Below are 21,654 nucleotides of genomic sequence, written 5' to 3'. Positions count from 1 at the left end.
CACTGATGGACTTGGCCTTGGCAGCAGTGGATCCTTCCTTGAGCCGGCTGCCGTTGGCTCTGTCCGACATGGGGGAAACTTTCTATTTTCTATCAGCTGCTCACAGAAGCCACTCCTGTACCCCCCACCCCCCAGCCTTGCCACACAAACTCAATACAGGTAGTAAAAAATATGAATATTAAATGCAAAGCTTATACATGTGGTCTTTTTTGAAAATTGGGATTAAATTATTGGCTTAACCATTTATCTGAAATAATAATTGAAATTTAATCTACTTGTTGACAATCTGATCAAGACAGGAGGAGCTCATATGTATTGGGACTGATGAAAAGGGTAGAATTAGAAGATGAAAAATATCATAGTAGAATGTTAATCCTTTATTTCACCAGACCTTTACATTCCTGTTAGCTAGCTTTGCTTTTATCACAGTTTCCTTAATAAACATACATCTGTATAGTACAGCATAAGAGTTCCAGGCTGTGCAGTAGGATGTTGAATGTACATTTTTTCTTACTTCAGTGGCTCTTTTAACAACAGTAAGAACTAAAGATGTAGGGCCAGACATTATGCAGGTGTTCAGCCTGTGTTTAGACTTTCCACCACGGTTACTGGATACCATACTCAAAATACCACTTTCAAGAGTATAGCTTTCAAGTTGCATTAAAAATAAATCTAGATTTTGGGGCTTATCTTCACTGTATTTTTTTGTTCAGTAGTCTGAGAGGTTTTCTCTTGCAAGCAGATCTGTCTAATGGTAGTTAGATTGTGGATTAAATTTTACCTTAACCTTGGATCTGAAGTACTGATGCTTTTGAAGCTCTCACCATAATGGGATATCTGCTGTCCTGCTAATAGAAATATTCTGTTCTATTCCATTCCATTCAAGATACATTTTAAGGAAATAATTTTTCTGAAGCATTTTACAGGAGACTGCTCTCACAGGAGTAAATCAGAGGAAGGTAACTGTTAATAGTGTAGAGATAATAATGCACTCAAAAAAATCCTTGACACGATTACACATCAGACTCAGAATGGAAGACATGCATACATGTTGGATTACATGGCTGCAAAATCATAAGATACATAGGCCAGTTGCACATTAGTGGTTATTATGCATAACAAAAAATAGGATCTGATCTTCAAAGTTTCTGATGCACAATCTTTGATTTATTTTTTACTGTTAGAACTTCATGAGGAATTGCAATTCCACACTGAGCTGCATGTTCTCGATCAAGTCAAGACAAGACAGTAGTGTTCATCTGAACTGGTGCATTTTGCAAGGATGTCTCCACATCCCTTTCCTCCGGTGGTATAGAAAGGGAAGGAGGCTATCTAGGTCTTCACATCTCAGATGATCATATAGCATAGTGCTGACTAAGTACATCTTTGTGTACTCAGTAGATAAATATAATTTTTTACCCTGAAGGTTCCAAATTTCTTCCAGTGTCCAAACTAGGCTGTTCCCAATTTCTTCCAATGTACAAGTCACTCTGAGTCTGTGTTAAGAGTTCATGGAATGCCTATGAAGACATCCAAGGGCTCTGATTCCCAAGTGGGTATAGGCTGGCTTGGGCTGGATTCTGCTCCCCGGCCATACCTCACTTGCACATAGATAGCTGAGCTGCTTAGAAATGCTGAACAGTCACATCTTGCAGCTCAGCATTTGTGACATTGGTAATGGGTTGTGTTAAAATGCTGCTCCTGAATTACAGTGATTCAGCAACCGATTCCCAAGTAGCTCAGCCGCCTGGGCTGTTGGGGCAGGAGGACACGCAGCTGGCAGCAGTGCCTTTGCCAGCCATTCCAAGCCGTGCTGTCTCTCATAAAGTGAAATTCAGATTCCCTATCCTGGTGATGCCATTGACAGTACTGCTGCAGGTGGTCTGAGATAAAGTGGCAGCACAGTGACCACCACTGTGGCCTTTTTTGCTACATCAATGTCATGTGTTTGCCAGCAGATGAGGGGTCCCAGGAGTCTGTCTGAAAACGAAAGCTTGCATTTATAAAGCCTCTTCTTTCTCAGCTATTGCAAAGAGGTTCCTTTAAGTAGTACATCCACTACAAGATCTAGGATATGTATCAGTGACAGGAAAATCTTGAATTAGTTCACCTGACATGGTTGAAAAGTAGTCCTGTACAGAATATAGCAAGTCTTTCATATATAGGATTTTGATTGGATTTTAGTTACTGTTATTAGAGCTGAATTTGATAATTTGGTTCTCTTTCAAACAGTTTAGTCTGAAACACAGTGTCTGGTCTGTTCTTAATGTTACTGCTCAGCTGTCCTTTGTTGTCCTTCAGCGATTAGACATATCTGAGCCAATAAGTGTCCCAAACCTGCGTAGTGCTAACTGTCTTCCTATGGATTCCTGGAGACATCAATGATGGAGTGGATTGACCCAGAAATGTGTATTCAACGTTTATCCAGGCTAATAAGAAATATTTTTGATGAAGTTTTGTAACAACATTCTTGACTGACAACTTTGGTTTTAATCAGTGTCCTTTTACTCACCTTTCTGAGTAGAAAGGCTTGATTTATTTTACATTTCAGAATTACATTTATAGCTTGGCACTGTTATAAAATGAATTCAGAAATAGAAGTTTCACTCGTCACTAGAAAAACAATATACTCTTTTCACAATCTTGAGGTAATACATTGTATTTTCATCTTACTCTACATGTTAAGACGAGGCAGTAGAAAGCAAAGTAATTCCATTTTCTTTGATTTATAAGGAACAGTCTTTTATTAGACCTTATCCTAAGTGAACCCTGTATTAACTTACTTAACTGTATTGACAAAATGAAAGATATTCCTTCATGAAGAGAAAATATCATCCCACTTAGGTCCAGCTGTCCCTGGAAAATGAAACCAATTCTGTAATCACTTTTATGTGATTTAAAAATTCCTTTGTAAAGAAAATCTAAATTTTTACATAAAATCACTCTGTATAGATTTGGTAGAAATGAAAATTAGCCTGCTTTCAACCATGTTTACTTTATTGTCAGTTTTTTTTCATTGTGTAAGATTTTTTTAAAGCCTAGCAGCTGAATATCCTATGGGGATGACAGCTACAGTAATTTTCTGTTTATAAATATTCATGATTTGAAAGCTATAGCATTAATTACATTCATTTACATATCCATCTGAACACACAAGTAAACTAAAAACTTTGTGAACACTTATTTAATAATATAAAAGTGACATTTCCTTCAGAAAGAATTTGATTTTTAACATTCAGTGATGTATTCATTAAGATTAATGTCTAAATGCAATGATTAGATTTTGATGAGAGCCGTGTGAAGCTTAGAAAAAAAGAATAATCTTAAAACAGCTGAAAGGCAGCAGGTGTGCTAAACTAGGAGAAAATTTTTGAGAAGAACTAGATCTGCATCTAAGGCTTTTTGAGGTATATTATTGCATGTGCCTTTCATTTACATGAATCAAAAGGTTTGTATCTATATTTTATAATTTATTTTTATGGTTTTGTGTATATTATCCTTTGTTGTTTTTTTAAAATAGGAAATTATAGTGGTTTTGAAGTATTGAAGATATTCTACAAATTTATTGCTTCTATTTGCTTGTAAGAGCAGTACATTTGATTTATGCTTTTCTTTATGCTGGTCTGCATGTGCAGAGTGCAATTTTGGTGCTACCTAGAATTTCACTATTCTGCTCTGTGTAGCTGTATTGTGGGGGAGGAAAATGCCTTCTGGAGGGAGGGGGTTTTAGCTGTATCTTTATTCTGTGGTAAAATGTATCAAATATAATTCATGAGTTTTTTACAGATAATGATCTCATCTTGATCTGCCAGGCTTTTGTCCCACACTGTGTAAGCACAGTGCAACCTTACGCAGTACAGGCAGGTTTTTGCCCACCCAGAGCAGCACCACTCCCGAGGGAGCAGCGTGCACTGAGATCCGTGTTGTCTGCAGTGGGTATTTCACTTGTCAGAGCTTCAGAGAGCTGAACATACCTTAGATCAGGAGCCCTCTGGGTTAGCTGGGAAGTGTGCCTGTGATAATCCTTGGGAACAATTCCTAATACGCCTCAGAGCAAAGCCTCCTGTGGCAGTCTGGGGTCTGTAGGCATTCCAGCTGTGCTGTCAGGGGCACATCCGCTAACAATACAGGGTACTTTTAAGAAAAACAAGCTTGTGTTTAGGAATTGGACTTTTGTATCTGCTTTAATATGGAATTTAACAGTTCATACCTTGGCCCCTTGTGTGGCCCAGACAAGTTATACTGTATAATATAAATAATCATCATCTTTATGGTTGGAAGAAAATTTGGCCCATCTTGCTTTATAGTACAAGTTTATGAACACTTACATCTTGTTTGTCAGTTATCTTGTTTCTAGCAGCCATCTAATAATATGACTATGAGTCTCTGCAGATACTTTCTGTGCAGACTTGTATTTATTTAGAACACTAACACATTTATAGTAGTAAATGTCATTGAAATGAGTGAGATCTGAAATAATCTCATGAAGAATTCTTTGGGGAATAATTGACTTTCTGCTTCTTTTGAAAACATGAAATGTCATGTTTATGCTATGCATTAATATATATGTAATCTAAAATATGTCCTGTGCTGATAGACCCTCTCTGTGAGATACTGAATTTCTTTTGAGATATTTTGAGTCAAAAGGGGGTTCCGTGCCTTACAAATTCAATGGCAACAGAATGGAAAATAGCAAAGTTGTTTTGAGTTTCTGTCTCTTTTTCTTGACCATAGTTGTTTCAGTTATATTAGTGTGCTGGTTTTGGCACAACCAGCAATATGAAACGAAGAATATTTTCTGAAAGGAGTATTTGAAAAATGTGGTTCATTCATTAGGTATAACAGACATTATAAAGTAATTTTTTTTAATTCCTCCTTAACACAAAGCTACCAATTTTTATCAGATTCTTTCTGTAACATTATAAAAGCCAATTCACAGATGTCTTTGTTTTCCCATGCAGATTTTCAAGTTGTTTTTTTTCCCCTCACACAGCAATCTTTTGGACAAGTAGGCAGACCTATTTGGCTCCAGGCAGCTGAGTCAGCTTACAGGTTCACTTTGGGCTCAATTGCTGGAGGTGAGTAATATTTCTGCTTTCTGTTTCCAAGGGGGGGTTAGTTTAACACTTTCATCAGACTATTTGATCTCATCTGAGGTGCATTTCTTGGTTATACATGTGAAGAATTGGATGATGGAACCGTTTTGATTGTGCTATTCCCTTTCTTTCCTTTTCACTTGGGTTCTAGAATCCCTCCACAGTCCTTTGAAATCCTATTCCAGTAACAGATTTCCTTACTGGTAATTCAGATTGGTTTTCTTCATTCTACACACTGTTTTTATTTAATAGTGCAATCCATTCTCCTTGAGACTGTTTTTCTAGACCTTCAGTATTGTTCTTTCTTGCTTCCAACAAATCTTACCAGCTTATGTATTCTTTGTGTTTAAATAAATGCTGTAGAAAATCATCACAGTAATTACATACTACACCAACAGTGATGTTGCAGAAATAATACTCCAAATGCTCTCTTACAGCTGTTGGTGCTACTGCAGTGTATCCCATAGACCTGGTGAAAACTCGTATGCAGAATCAGCGCTCCACGGGTTCAGTCGTAGGAGAGTTGATGTATAAAAACAGCTTTGACTGCTTTAAAAAGGTTTTGCGTTTTGAAGGCTTTTTTGGTCTTTACAGAGGTAAGTGAATAAAAAAAAGTTGTATATACATCAATTTGGTAATTTTCTGTCCCCCCTCCCTTTTTTTTAATACCTCAACAGCTAGTTTCCTATGGGAAAATCAGGATGCTTGATTTCATGTACAGTTTTGCTTTCATTTCAGAGCTAAATATTCATCTTCCATTGAGCACCCTTTATCACAAACAATTGCTGAGAAAAACTGGGCATTTTTTTGTTGTTGTTACTGACTTGCTCCTTGCTGTTTAAGTTGTTTGAAGTCCTAATTTTTGGGTGTAAGTGTTGTGGACATGATTGTTACCTCACAAACTGAGGATTGCAACTTTCGGCTCGAGTCAAACATTGGGAGCAGATTACTGTGTGAGGAATAAAGATCCATTTTACTGCACATATTTCTTTCTTAAGAGACAAAAGACAGTCATTTTGAAATGTACCTGTAAACTTATTCCTCATACTTTTGCAGGTAGTGGGACTTGTTTTAGGATTTTATCCCGTGAATGAAAATTGCATCCCGCTGTTGAATTATTTGGCTCTATTTTACTTTAAAATATCAACAGTGGAACTCAGAAAATTGTACTTTAAAAAAAGAATAAAACTCTAAAATACAGGTTAAGAATTCAGTTCCTTATCAGTTAGACTGAAGGTTATCTAATATCTTGTCTTAGCTTAGAAGATTCTGAAAGAGTTTTTATCACATTGGTAAAGTGACTTACATACAGAGTACATGCTTACCAGTTCTCTGAAATTGATATTTGGTTGAATTGTCTATTTTTAATTGTAATGTCACATAACTTAATGAAGTTTACAATTTTTATAAGACTCAGTAAGGTGTTTATTAACTGGCACACCTTTTTTTTTTGTTGGAGCAAAGTCACTGACTTCTGTGATGGTCTCAACATTTCGCTTTGTAAAGGACAGTATCTGAGTACATGTGAAAGTCTGTGGGTTCTGGCTAAAGAGTGTTTTGTAGTCTTGCAGGATTTTGCTATACAAGTGAGTAAAGGGAGGAATAAGTTGGTGAAGGGTTAATGAAATATCTCTAGTCTCTGTAAATTACATCTTACTGGTAAATCATTTTCCTTTTTTGTTGCTAAATCATTCACAAAAGCAGATAGTCCTTGAGTGAGATCTATGAGACCGTTTCTATAGTGCTGTTCTACAGCACTGATTTCTTTCTCCTGCCCTCCCGCTTCATTTTTGCACAGGAGCATCTAAAACTGATCATTAATTGTTTTTAATTTGGTTTTGTAACCTTTCTCAAACACTTTAAAACTAATGATAATTCCATTGATCAGTTAAAAGCAGTGCTTTACACTTATGAAAAAATGTACTTGTTTGAAAGAACGTCAGTTTGCTAAAGTTTTTAGTAGGCTGTTTAGTTATTGTCTTTAAGATTGTTCAGTGTAAAAAGTTCATGTAGGTTAGAAAATCTTGCAGTTAATGGTCAGCATGTTACTAAGACTGTGGAAGCATAGAATTAGATAGTCTGGGGAATTATATTAAACAGCAGAAACATTTATGGTTCTTACATTCCTGAGCTGCATTATCCTAACCGTACTGTAATATAACAAAACATATATACTGTAATGTAATGGTACGATTTAGTTGTTTGCTGAAGTTTAAAAGATAGAACTCAGTGGATACCAGAAATATTGTAATTCTAAAAAACTTATAATTTTTGGTCAAGAAAATTAAGCTGCATCCAACTTCAGAACTAAAGAAGTATCTTCTAAGGTCTCTCGCTAGACCATACAGGTCCCAGGTTCTCTGGCACACCACGTGTGTGCCCAATGAATTCAGCATGAAAGGTGAGGGGGATTGTCTTGTGGTTTTTTATCTGGTAGTTTTGGGTTTTTTAAGTGTAGGTATTGCTGAACTGGGTTGTCTCTTCATGGTAGATCAGAGATTCAGGCTGGGAGGGCACCATTTCTTTTCGTTATTGTCAGCCTTTCTTTGTATTTAATAAGTACCTTTCCTCAGCATAGTAAGTGTGTAAATCACACAGAAAGTGCTACTTTGGAGGAAAGCACTAGACTGCATACATTAACTGCTGCACTTTCTATTTAGGTACATTTGTTCTGAGCTTCCTTTTAAGAAAGTAGTATAACAATTCTGCAGGCTGACTACTTTGGGAATTTTGAACATTTAAAATTAATTTTTAGCTATGATTCTTTTTACCTAATGAATAGTGGAAAGCTGCATTGAGACAGTTTTGTTCCTGTGGGATTTTTTTATTAGTTAACTGGCAAACGCTTTTGACAAAATGATATTCCATAATTATGGAATAACATAAGGAAGTGACCACATCTAATAAAAATAAGCCTTTTGAGTTTTATGGTCTATGCATATGCCAAAGTGACCGTGGAGAAAATGGATTTAAAAATAGCAGATGTAGTATGTGGTATAATGTGGTATGTTAGGAAGTTAAGACTGCCATCTACTGATTTTTTTCTTAAACCTATTAGTTCTTAGAAAAGAGTGTGTGCTTTTGTCAAATGACATTTCATTTTGATAGTAGCTATTTTCCAGGAGCAAGGGCCTTTTCAAAATCAGTTTCTGTCCGCTGATACTTCCTCTTAGTGAGATAAAAGATGCTTAATATGAATAGGGTTTAAAGGAGTTCATGCTATCATGTTGAACTGAAAGAGGAAAATCCTTCCTATCTTTAGTTGACTGGAGCCTTCAGAAAACTCAGGTTAGTGAGTCAAGTAGAAGTGATTTGATAATTTATCATAGTTATGTGTATATCTCACAATTACTCTCCTATTTTAAAAAGTCATTGCAAGCCTTTACATGGGAAAATGATGTTAAGGGGCTAAAAAAGTCAAACAGACTCTTCTGTAGTAGGCATACCCAAGGAGTATGTTTGGTCTTTACACTTTTTTCCCTTCTGTACAGCAACAGTAGCAGGCTTGACTTAGTTGAGGAAGGCAGGTCTGGTCACCCTTTTCTTTATTATTTTCAACAGAAGTTGTGATATATAAAATTGTACTGGTATGAATATGCAGTGCTCTAGCAGCACCCCGTACTTAAATGCCATCCACCTCAAAGGAAATCCCCTGTGCAGAAAGGATTTCTGTACAGCACTTATAAAATACGAATTTCTCTATTAGGAAGATAATGTTGCCTTATGATGTCTTTGTTTCTATAGGCTTGTTACCACAGCTGATAGGTGTTGCTCCAGAAAAGGCTATTAAGCTAACTGTACGTATCTTTTTTTTTTTTTTTTCTCCCTGGCATCCTTTTGTTTGTTAACATGCACAGGATTTATTTCCTAAAATGTGTGAAAGATGACCACTTACAAGCACTCTAATATATATGGCTACAGATGTACTTGATATATATTAAAGAGGAGGAAAAATAACTTAAAAGAGTGTGTAATATATTGTATCTTTATTAGGTTAATGACTTTGTCAGAGACAAATTTACTACAAAAGATGGTTCCATTCCACTCCCTGCAGAGGTCCTTGCTGGAGGCTGTGTAAGTATCCATCCTGTATTCCTAGGAAAAATTGATTCTCAGACACGTGCAGAATAGTTGGAATGACAGTTAATGGGTGTGCTTTATCAATTTGAAGAGGAGTGTTCTTTTTTCTCCGAGTCACAAGAACTAAAACAAGTACATTTTCTGTTTGGAAAGCTTTGCATATACTTCTGAGCTCAGTTTCCTTGAAATTACATGCTTAAACAACTTCTTTAGGCCCAGTATGGAACTTTCCGTTTCAGCAGTGGTTTTATTCCCAAAGGCTAAACAGGAGGTGCCTGTTCTCCCTTTCGATACGTTCTACTTGGTTGCTGTTCGTCATTTGTTGGGAAAGATACAGGTATTCCTTGAGAAGGGATAATGGACATGATAGAGTTTTCCTTTGGGAGCAGGGGTGGAGGTGGCTAGAATGGTTTTAAAAAAATCTTTTCCTTGCTGAAGATTTTAAGAAGGAAAAGAAATACACTCTTTAACTTCCTATATGTGAATTTTTTTTCTCTTTGTGAAAATGTGGAAAAAAATGAATGATGAAGCCTTACCTTCCAGGTAGCAGGTATGAGTGAATTGTCTATTTAAGTGACTTTGTATAAAATGCAGCTGTGTTACTCCAGATGCTCATTACATCCCTCATCTAAATACAGTTAAAAAACATGCTGTGTTGTAGTTTAGATTGGGGGTTAAAATTCAGTGGATGTTTTAGCAATCTGTAAGTGGTTTGAATTGATATTGATGATAGATTTCTTTTGGTTTTGCACATTGGCTAATTTAATTTGTGGGATTCTCCTGCAGTTCTTAACCCTATAAAATGTTTAAGGCTTGAGATAGGTTTCTTTTGTAGTAGAGAACACTAATAACTTCCAGTTGAGTAGGCTGACAGGCTGGTATAAAACCTCCTCAGCTTACAACAAAACCTGGGGCAGAAAGGTTGTTGACCTCTGCAAACTTTTAATTCAAAGAAACAGCCCTGAAGGGAGGCTGCTTATAGTTCTGCCTGATTGAATTTGACAGCTTGGTACATGGTTGAGTCTTCACCTGTCAGTGTACAAAGTTTATTTTCTGAGAAATGTGAGAAAGCAGCTATATTGTGTAGCTAGCAGAAGACTAACCTTTTTCTAGAAAGCTCAGTAAACAGAGAAAGCACATACAGGTCATTTATAACAGAAGTGAATATAATTCATTAGTGTTTTTCTTGTGATGTGTTTAAATTTGTAATTAAAACCAAACATCAGATATTTTTATTATTTTACATTATTTTGTACTGAAATATATAATATTAAATTCAATCTACATTAGAAGCTTTTCCACTTCATGGTAGGTACTCCTTTTTCAAAATAACTTCATTGTCTGACTGCAGTGAATGTGCAAAAATTGGGGAGAAACTGAGTTTCAAGTAAGCTTTCAGAAATTTGGATGTTTCTGTGAAGCTGAGCAGATTTGTAACCTGTCCAAACACAACACTTTGTTCTAGCTGACAGTCTTAGCTGATATTCTCATCTCCTTTTTCAAGATAATATTCATCTCACTCAATCTAGGAAAATTTTAAACAAAATTGTAGGAGAGGTGTTGGCCACAGTTTAGCAACCTGGGGGATGTTCCTTTATAGCTTCCTCTGGGTCATCTGATAATCTTACCATGCTGATGCCCACAGACTGTATCTCTTTGGCCAAAGTCTTCCTTCTCAGGCTCCAGTTATTCTCAGTGTCTGTAAGCTTGTGGAATAAACTTCCATTCTCATTTGGAGGAAATGTCTTCACTCTCACAGCAGTTGGCAAAGACACCTTCCCAGGCAGTGACCTGTCTATATGGTCAGCTGCCTGCTGTTGTCTTTCCTTCCTTACTGCAGGGCAGGGACCTCCCACAGGCAGCCCGTGCCCTGTGCTCCTTTAAACCTACCTGCTGGCTGCTGGGCAGTGTAAATGTCACTGGGAAGTGTAGGGTCTGCTCTGTCAGAGCCCAAATATTCCCAGCTGCTCTCAAGCTGTTGCTGTGTTTGAAAACTGCAGGGCAGCTACGTGGGGCAGCTTGGTAACAGCAGTCAGGTCATACTTGTCAATGAAAGGGCTCTGGTCCCTGATGGATGAAACCAATATCCCATCTCCTACCTTCCTGAGAGGATGCTGGTTTGTTAATCATCAACGGCACTGTCCACATTTATGCATGTTCTGAGCAAACAATTTCTTTCCCTACTGCTACTGCAATTAATTGAATTACATTTCATTCCAATTCAGTGATTAACCTGCATTCCTACCTTTGGAGTTTTCAGTTACCGGTAGCTATGAGTTGCAGGGAGACTGAGTGAGGCTTTGGCAATGCTTTCCTCTGTCCTGACAGAGGCCTGGGAAGCAGAGAGTGCACACCTGGTATGGGCAGTGCTTCCCAAAGGAGCTCACACCCATGACACATGGGAGTCCGTGGTGAGGACAGGGTGCTGTAGGGCAACTGCTCATCCCCAGCTGAGAAGTGATGTTGAAGCAGACATCCAGTGCTGAGTAAATGATTCATAATTCCTGTTACAGGAGACAGAGATGCTGTGATTTTAGGCTGTAATTCCTATGAGTTACACAGGAAGAAATGGATTGATTCCTCCCACCATTGCAGTGTGCACGGTGCTTAGCATTTCAAATGGATGAATCGTATTGCATCAGGAAGATGTTTCTGCTTTATGCTACAGGGAGGAAGAGGATGTGGAGTGCCAGACAGAAAGGGTCTAGGAACCCTCACTGAGGTGTAGGCAATGCATCTGTTGATAATTAGGAGTTGGGATGTGTGTGTGTGTTTGCACATACATAGAGGTCCAAATTTACCACTGATTTGAAAAGTTTGGTAAACATTAAATCTATCATTTAGTATAAATATTTTGGTATACTTGGAAAAATAATTTTCATACATATTTTTTAATATATACATACATACAAACAAGCATGCATATGGCTTTATCAAGCAAATAGGAATGTGTCGAAAATTTGTTCAACGAAAACAAAAATATAGAATTATAGCTGTCAGGCTACTTTTCCTTCAAAATCCTGAAGATATTCTGCTTCTTTTATTATACTTTAAACAGATCAAGTTAGAAGCAGAATTAAACTTTACTACTTTATCTTGATCTCTCTTGTGGACATTTAAAATCCGAGAGAAAATGGTTGTTTTTAATAAAAGAGACAGTAAGCTTACTGTAGGTTCATGAGCAATGACAGCTTTGCCTTGAGAAAGAAGTGCAAGTTTTTTTGTTGTGTTTAAACAAGTCTGGTTTAAGTAACATCTTATTTCAGCTGCTTGTATGGGACGTAGCTGTGGTCCAGGATGTGACTGTTTCAAAAAGGAAGGAAGGAAGGAAGGGCTTGAAATAGGCCTCTCCCCCTTTGTAGCATATGCCTCTGGGGTGGAATTGGAAAGGGCAAGAGGTCTCATGTTGCAGGGTCATTTGTGTATTTCCTTCAGCCTTTGGCATGTCATGGGGCGTTTGCTGTGGGATCTCAAACTACATCTCTTCTTTCATAACCTTTGCTGTCAGATTCAGTTCCTTCATTTGCTCCTTGTAGAGTTATTTTACATGACATTAAGGTTAAGTAGAAGCTTTTATTACTGGTATTTTTGATGTGTATGAATAACCTCCATTCTGAAACAAATTTGTCAACCTTTTTTAAAGTGTCTGTTGCAATTTATGTGTGAAGGGAGGTTTTTATGAGGGGGGGGATCTAGATTTAGTGCACCATCTCCAAAAGAAATTCAAGGAGCGCAATGTATACCTCTGTGGGAACGTACACGTGCACATGTATTTAACATACACAGCTGACAGCTGAAGTAAGATACTTTGAAAAAGAGTGACACTGATTGCCAGTGATTTGTACAGGAGCACGGAGATTTGTGTTGCAACCCTGCATGCTTCCAGTTCATTTTTATTTGGAGATCCTTTGTGTCACTCTCCTCTGCATCCTCTTCTGCTCCCCAAGGCAGCATCTCCTCCGCCTCGCGCGTTCTTTGTCAGATATACAGTCCACCTTTTACTCAAAAATACATTCTTTAAAAAACACACAGCGAAAAAGTGAGTTTTCTTGTGTTATGTGTTCTGTATTAAAGTCAGTGCTTGTCTTTTCTGTACTTGTGATGTCGAAGGACCCAACTCATTGGTGCAGCTCCCCTGAACGCAGCGCTCCTCGTCATGGGAATCAAATCACTGCTGTGCACAAAGGTGTGCCGAGCTCCAAGTACAGCAGTATGATAAGTCAAGACTTGGTTAGAAGCACATGCATTTAACTGAGTATCTAGACAGTTACAGCTCCTTTTGAGAAAGCTGCCTGTTGAGAAGTTTGTCAACACTGTAAATACTCAATGTTTAAAGTGTTGATGTAATTAAAGAGCTTTTCAATTGGTTTTCTACTGCCAATATAAGCATAGGGGTTTCCTTATATTTTATTTTGCTCAATAACTCAGTAATCAATTAATATTTTAATATTGTTGGAATACATAATTCTGTATTATATAGAATTTGTAACGTTGTATATATAATTAGTGTTGCTGCTAAATTATTAAAATGTGGTAAGTCTTCTCTTTTCCTTTCTGTATCAGAAGAGGGCTGTTGCTGATTTTGACAGAAAGGTAGGCAGTTGTGCACCTAGGAGAGGAAAATGTTAATTGCTGGAAGATTGAATTCAGGATAGAAAATAGAAACGCTTACAAATTGGCCTATTTGTGTTTCTATTGTGGGTGTTAGGCAAATAGGAAAAGTTATTTTGGCTGCTCTGCAGGATGTTCTAATTTTTAACATTAAAAATGAAAAATGGAATTTCATATATATATATATAAACAAATAATGCATATTTAATAGGCAGGTGGCTGGTAATTGTCTAGAAAGAGTGAATTTCTAGCCTAGTGTTGCAATTCAAAGTGATGTGAATTTTTTTTGTGTGGCCCATTGTATTGTATAGTCAGAACATGCTGTGTAACGTTTTATCTACCGAAATTATTTTTTAAAATGATGTAGGGAAATGCTAAACATTTGAAATTGGTTTTCTGCTTAATGCAATACAAACAAACAAACGAAAAGGTTTTATAACAGAACTTGCCAGATGCAAATTTTATAAATTGTATTTAGATTGAAACTTTGTCTAGCAAGACAGGCCTCTCATCTTGCACGTGTGAGTGTGTGTGACAAGTGAGTGTGTGGGAAGGAAAAGGTGAGATGGGAAGTAAAGAGAGGCTGCAGAATGCCTTTGGACACGAGTGGTGTCACATAACTGAGTTAACACCGTGCAGTAAGTCCAAGGAACAGAGAAGATGGGAATCATTTTGGCTGGTCTGGGAGTTCTGGTGATCTTCCTGATGGCTGCAGTCAGTGTCCACAAAAACATAGCCTTTGATTTTTTTTCTGAGAGGTGAAGTGAGGGAATAAAATTAAGATCAACAATATATACCGATAATTTGAGTGGAAAGCATCAAAGACAGTTACTGCTGCAGTGGAGGTGATTAATAAAAGCAGGGGTTGATCTCCCACTGTTTGGGTCAAGGTGCCTCAGTAAGGCTGTAACGGTGCCAGTATTGAGTGGAGTAATAAGTGGGGCTCAGGAACAGCTCAGAGAGGTACTGGACACGTGGCCAGAGGAGATGTTGATGCTTCCTGCCCCCATCCTGTGGATAGTACTGAAGGGCTTGGTCATTCCCAGCAAGAGCTGATGAGGTTTGCAACGCTCTTTAGTCTAGAGTAATTCAGGTTACCAACTTCTAAACTGTGCTTCAGAGCTAAGCTCAAGTTTACTCTGCCTGCTGCTGGAGAGAGGAAGGTGGTGCTAAGGCAGGAAGGATTAGTGTTCATCAGTTCTGAATCAGTTAGCAGAGAGCACTGGGCATGCTGGCCTGGAGAATCAAACCATTGATTTTACTTCACCACGCCCCTGCATGCACACACATCCCCCCACTACAAGAATGGTTTATTTCCTGGGCAATTTGGAAGTGGTAAAAAGTTTTAATTGCAGATGGTCTGCATTTATTTACTTTATTGAAATTTGATGGGTTGGAGGGATAGATCAGAATTAAGATGAGCTTTTATATTGTGGAAGAAATGCTTTTCAAAGTAGGCTGTATTCAAGTGGTTATATGCCATAAATTTTAAGGAAGTAGGTTTAATTTTTAAATGAAACAGGGTGGCTTAGGGAGAAGGGGGGGAAGCTTAGTAACATGTAGCTGTTTTGTGATGAACCACACACTTCTTCAGAAGTGAATGGTAGTACCTACAGCAAACCAGGGAGAAATCTAAACATGTCATTTTAAATAGGTTTACGTGTCTCTGAAACTGAACTGTCAGATCGAATCCCTCTCAAACTTGAAACGCAGTTCTTTGAAAGTCTTTGGTTAAAGTGCAGAATCAGAAGCAGCTTTTCAACACTATTGCCAGGAAGTTTGCAAGTCCTTCAGTGATGCTAACGAGTATTTCCAGCAAGTAAAATCTGTCATGCTCAGCTCAGAGATATGGCTTCTCTTTCTATCTATTTTGAAATGTTATTCTTCCTATTTAAATTTTATATTTTGTTTCCACTTAGGACAATTAAAGACTGCTAAACAAAATTCCAAACACCTTTTCTAATAATTTAAAATTACACCATTACATGCAAATTTACCTTTAAACAGTATCACTTTTAAATGCAAATAACATGTCTACACATTGGTGATGGATTATTATTGAATAAACATAAGGTCTCCTTTATGTGTGTTTGATGCTCTAGTAGCACAGGTCTAATGATTATTTTAGTTTAGTATTTCCTGTAATATGTGATATCACATATCAAACAGAGTCACGACTTCTAGAAAATGATGTCAAGGAGAGGAGAGAAACTGAATAAATCCACCTCTGTGAACTATAGACATATAAATGTAAAAATTTATTTTGTACAAAGACATGATTTCTGACCTGGGGCTTTTAACTTCCACACAGGTGCTTTATTAATTATCTCTCATATATTTTTCATGAGAATATCAGCCAGTACAGTGAGAAGTGAAGGCCCTCAGCACCTTGCAACAGTCAGTACGTCACCACATGCTCTTGTAACGCAATTTACTTTCTTTTTCTTTGGGTTTGCAGGCAGGAGCTTCCCAGGTCATCTTCACTAATCCTCTGGAAATTGTAAAGATTCGGTTGCAGGTAGCAGGAGAAATTACTACAGGGCCCAGAGTCAGTGCCCTCTCTGTTATAAAAGATCTGGGCTTTCTTGGTCTTTATAAGGTACGTGCTTCTGCTTGGAGTGGCTCCATCAATTTATGCTAAACTTTTGTATTGTTGAAACAAAAACTGTTAAAAACAAAGACATCTTTTGAATTTAAAACCAATCTCTTCCTGCAGGGCAGCCCCACAGTGGAAACCTGAAGAAACTCACTTCTGTATTAATGGCAGTGGGATACAAAAAAAATACTCCCCCATTCTATCTTTGGGCTTTTATGCCAAGCTACAGGGAGTCCTGTATTGCAGACCTGCTGGCTCCTGGCACTGATCATTTCCTTTGGTGGGGTTTTTTGAAAAGTTTCTTTAGCTTTCCCCATGTGTTTTTCTTACATTTATTTTGAATCTCTGTTATCTCTATTGTTATCTTTGCAGCAGGATATTCTCTTTGTCTTAATAATTTGATGGCGGTGAAACAGTAGTGGAGTTTAGTAGGATTCAGATTTTTAAGAAGTTAAGTGGTGGGATTTGTCAATAAATTCCACTGAAAAAAGCCCATACTGTAACGATACTTCAGCAGAATGCCAGTCAACAGATTCCTTCCCTGCAGGTGTACTTACTGCCATCATTACAGATCAGATGTAATGGAGCAGAAGCTATTAGTTTTCTTAAACAAGGAAGAGTGTTTCTTCCTGTATCTTCTGCCAGTGCAAGGGGTAATACGTAAATTCAGCAGTTATATTAGCTGTGCACTTACAAAACATTGCTTTATGTGATTTGTCCGTAGACCTGCAATAATACTATAAAAATGTGCACATTTACTTTCAGAGCTGAAGGGTTTTGTTTTGAATTCAGTAGATGAGATTCATAACCATTGCATTTCCTTACTAAACTGTGCCCATTTCACAGCATTTTTTCTCTTTTTGTTACCTTTCCAGTGCAGCTTCTTTGGTCAATCAGATGATGACCAGTGTGAGGTCTTACAGTCCTCGCTGGTATTTTAGTAGTGCTTTTGTGTCTGATGGAAAGAATGGGCTGCAGGGACTTGTGTTGCTGCTTCCCTGGCTGTGGGTTGTTGTCAGCAAGACGTGAGGGACTGATCTTTGTCACTTCATTGCCTTTGGACACATAATGTGTAAAAAGTATTTATCCTGGGTACTGATGTCAGGATTGATGTCACGTATGGCTTGCCAATATTGGACATGAACCTTGAATCTTCTTCATTCCACACAGTTACTTTATTCTTATTTTTAAATTCCCTGTATCTTCTGTTTCCTGAGACATTTTATTTTCTGTGTTATTAATGTGGCAGATAAAAAGAGTTTGTACTTTCTGGGTTCAGGCTGCTTGCTGGATATGAATTTTAGCCTTATCTACAGAACTTATTTGCATTATGTGTCTTTTCTCTGTGTCAGGGTGCCAAAGCGTGTTTCCTCAGAGACATTCCCTTTTCTGCAATCTACTTTCCAGTTTATGCTCATAGTAAACTGATGTTTGCTGATGAAAGTGGCCATGTGGGAGGGCTTAATCTCCTTGCAGCTGGAGCCATTGCAGGTAATTTTGCAGAATGTTTTCTAAAAGTAATTTTTTTATTCTTTAGTGAGAAACATTTAATATTCATTCAGTAGCCCCATATACAGAAGGGTACTGTACCATTGTATGTGATTTAATCTAAATTTGATCACTGTTATCCTTAGTGGGAGGCGATGTAATTTTGATGAGAGCTAATTACATTTGCATAATGTGGATAAACAGCGTAATGCAGCTCAGCAACTTGTAGTCAAATTTGATCTGTCTGTCTCAATGGGGTTTTACTTGTTACTGAGCTCTCAGAGTTGAAGGCTAATTTGAATCTTTGATGAACATAAAATGAGAGATCATAAGAGCTCAGAAGAAAATGACTTACCTAGTTTTGGATTCTAGAATAACTAAAAGAAACTTTGTTCAAATGTAATTGCTGAACATATGGAATTAGTTTGTAAAGAAGCTGAAGTATCATACTCTCGAATTTAAAGTATTTTAAGGCTTCTCAAAGGAATTTAGTATTAAAACAATATGCAGCTGTAATAAGTTTTTACTGAATGGCAAGGGGTATAAAAATACAAGCTGTAGGGACTGGTGGATATTTAAACATGCAGACAGAGATCACCAGGTTCTGCACTTCCAAGAACAAGCTCACTGGATGAAAACCAGGTATCTGCACACAGCCTCTCCACTGGGAAAGATTCAGTGTTGGAATCTGCAGTTTAGAAACACCCGTGGGCTGAGCAAGGCCCTTTGTTACTTGTTAGAGACACAAGGGATCTCTACGTGCACATCAGTCACGAGCGCCTGTGTGTGAGGAGCAGTTTCTGCATTGGACTTGATACAGAGCTCGGCTGCACCTGCTCTGTGCCAGTTGGTGTGTTCCTTGTGCCAGAGGGAAGGGAGACCAGCTAGGAAATGAGTTACAGATTTGTAGCCCCGTTTATCCATCAGTAGTGCAGAGCTGCCAGAAGTGGAAAATTATTCAGCTTATTGTACTTGTACAATACTCATGCATGTCTTTTAATATCGTACTAATTTGTGTCTCATACAAGACTTTTTATTTTTAGACTGCAACCTTTACAACCTCTTGGTGTTTCTACATTGCTCATGCTAAGTGATGAACCCTATTAATGATGTGTGTACATCTTGCAGGCCCAGTTTTATAGTGTGTACAGGAATCTGCCTTTCTGAATTGCAGATTTCAAATTCCCAGTTGCTCGTTGTATTCCTGTTACACACGCACAGCCAGAAGAAGAGTCTGAATGGATCAGCCTGCAAAGGGAAATCTGCATATGGTTGCTATTAGTGTGTGCTTGCAGGGTTAACCACAGTGCTTCTGTTTTCCTTTAAAACCTCCTGACTTGGGCAGTGACACTTTAGAGTTTATCGTCACCTATGCAAGTCAGTGACTCGTTAAGTTTTTTAATTCAATATTAACCAACTGTAAAAGTTCAACAGAGGTCTAAATTAATTTCAGAATTCTAAGTCAGATGGTTCCTTTCTTTTAAAGGGGTGAATTTTTTACAGTATTCACAAGCATTCAGAAATCTCTTAGATAACACAGTTACAGACTGTGAAGTACATTTCTGAAAACCTTCTCCTTTCCTTTGACTAGAGAGCCAAGAGTGGTGTCTTGGAAGTGGAGATTTGTTCTTCCATCACTGTTGGCTAATACCACGCTGTTGGTACTAAGCAGTCTTGTAAAACACCTTCATTGTCCTCAGTCTTTTTATGGCTTGCCTACTGAAGTAAGCAGCATCTGTTCTCCTACAGAACAGTCCAAACAGCAGTACAGACATTTCTGTAGAACAGGTGTTTTTAGTAGTAATTCTCTCATTAGCACCTTTAACAAATGGATGCATAGCATTCAACCCCCAAATCAATCATCTATGTAACTTGCAAAATATGTTGTAGAGTATTAATACATACAGTAAGGCTGCATAACTGATTTTTATATATTACACATATAGCCTCTTTTATCTTGTTTTAAACTACTGGTAATGCCAGACCACTAGATGATGTTCAGAGATTTGCTGTTGATAGTTTATTCCCTTTCCTATCAGTTATAGCCTTTAAAAGAAACACAAAAGAACTATACCAAGCACAACAGTTTATCTGAGCCTCAAGTGTAAGAACCTGCATTTTTGGTAATGACTAACCCTTGTAAAAATCCGAAAGTTTGCAGTTGTATTTTTCAGTTAGAAGTGTTTCATCTTTTACAAGATCCTTTGTGCAAATTAAATGTGGTTTTCTCCTAAAAGGTGTGCCTGCTGCTTCTTTGGTAACCCCTGCTGATGTCATCAAGACAAGACTGCAAGTGGCAGCTCGCGCTGGTCAGACAACATACAGTGGAGTTATCGACTGCTTTAGGAAGATTCTGAGGGAAGAAGGCCCTGCAGCTTTGTGGAAGGGAGCCGGAGGTGAGAAATGCACTCTGGATATTAAGGCTGACCCCAAACCTACAAATTAGCACTTGCTTTGTTAAGAACTCAGACCAGTATTTACAAGATCTGATTGTGAAAAACACCTTGTTAAAAATGTTTAGCTTCTCTCCTGAGAAATTATTTCATTTGTTTAACACTATGATTTGTAATATTTAACAGCTCGTGTGTTCAGATCTTCACCCCAGTTTGGTGTTACTTTGGTCACTTATGAACTTCTGCAGAGATGGTTTTATGTTGATTTTGGAGGCCTGTAAGTCAAGTATTTGCTATTTAGCTTGCACAAAAAAACTGCCAAGTTTAAAAAAACAAATTTTTTTCATGCATGGGACCCATTAAAACTCGTTGACTTTGAGCATCTGTACTTAAAATTGCAGCATGTAAAAAATACCCCCCGCCTTTTATATAATTGAGGGAAACTTGCATGCTCCTTCTAAACAGACGAGGAAATAAAGAGCCATTTCCTATTTATTTCAATACACTAATTTGTATTTCCATTGTAGCAAGATAGTTTTGTCCGTTTTCCTCATGTCAGTGGAAGTTTTTATCAGTAAAACTGTAACTTCAGTTCTGGGTTTGATTTAAAATTAGGTAGTGGTCTGACCTCGCCTTCACCATCAGAGGTAATTAGGGTCACCTTTAACAGTCTTCCATACTCAGACAAAAGATTAAAGTATTTAAGCCTGAATAACTTTATTTACAGTCATTTCTTAGTCTAGATTTCATAACAGAAAGGCTTTTTTTCTTTTTCTTTGTTCAAACAGCAAACCTGCTGGATCAGAAGCTGCTCCAAAAACTCGAATTTCAGATCTTCCTCCTGTAAACCCCGCACATATAGGTGGATATAGACTTGCTACAGCTACATTTGCTGGTATAGAAAATAAATTTGGGTTATATCTTCCAAAGTTTCGAGCTCCTGGCATCACCTCAGTTCAAGCAAAAAGTAGCAGCTGAATCCTGAAAAGATGTTTCAACCTATCAAAGTGATGCGGTGGAAAGAGCTCCCAAGATTACTACTGTATTTCCCCAGTCAGCTGCATGTGTTCTAGCTGAACTGAGCTTGCAAATCTCATTGCTCCTTTCTAATATTCATACATACCTGCATTTATTTATTTACACACAAGGAACTGATTGAAGCTGTGGTTCTATGCCTTCTTTTAACCGGTGGCATGAAGCTGTAGCCTAGACTTTGCCTTGCACAGCTTGCATTTAATGTTACTGTACATATTGTACATCTTTGTACAGAGACATCAGGGCATCTATACACGTACATTTATATAACGGGTATTGCGGTTCAAAATAGTTTGAAATGTACAGATGTTTTGAAGGCGTTTTGTTAACAATCGTGACAATAAAATGTTTAAAA

General features: G+C 37.7%; 1 protein-coding gene across 3 annotated transcripts in view; it reads left to right on the top strand.

Annotated features, from left to right (window-relative positions):
- The window catches only part of SLC25A12 (solute carrier family 25 member 12), a 47,222-nt gene extending 25,568 nt beyond the window's left edge, over positions 1 to 21,654 (top strand). For all 3 annotated transcript variants that reach the window (XM_027911598.1, XM_027911599.1, XM_027911600.1), the window contains 9 exons: positions 4,994 to 5,078; positions 5,534 to 5,692; positions 8,841 to 8,893; positions 9,090 to 9,170; positions 16,246 to 16,386; positions 17,736 to 17,874; positions 20,109 to 20,267; positions 20,451 to 20,541; positions 21,053 to 21,654. In XM_027911598.1, coding sequence (XP_027767399.1) covers positions 4,994 to 5,078; positions 5,534 to 5,692; positions 8,841 to 8,893; positions 9,090 to 9,170; positions 16,246 to 16,386; positions 17,736 to 17,874; positions 20,109 to 20,267; positions 20,451 to 20,541; positions 21,053 to 21,242 — 1,098 coding nt within the window. In that variant the 3' untranslated portion in view covers positions 21,243 to 21,654. The remainder of the gene's footprint in view (positions 1 to 4,993; positions 5,079 to 5,533; positions 5,693 to 8,840; positions 8,894 to 9,089; positions 9,171 to 16,245; positions 16,387 to 17,735; positions 17,875 to 20,108; positions 20,268 to 20,450; positions 20,542 to 21,052) is intronic.

The sequence above is a fragment of the Empidonax traillii genome, unplaced genomic scaffold (genome assembly GCF_003031625.1).
Source record: "Empidonax traillii isolate 1590-97213 ecotype Southwest subspecies unplaced genomic scaffold, ASM303162v1 scaffold33:size3420811, whole genome shotgun sequence".
Taxonomy (NCBI): Eukaryota; Metazoa; Chordata; class Aves; order Passeriformes; family Tyrannidae; genus Empidonax; species Empidonax traillii.
Note: the sequence above shows the minus strand (reverse complement) of the source record. Positions and strands in the feature narration are given on the sequence as shown.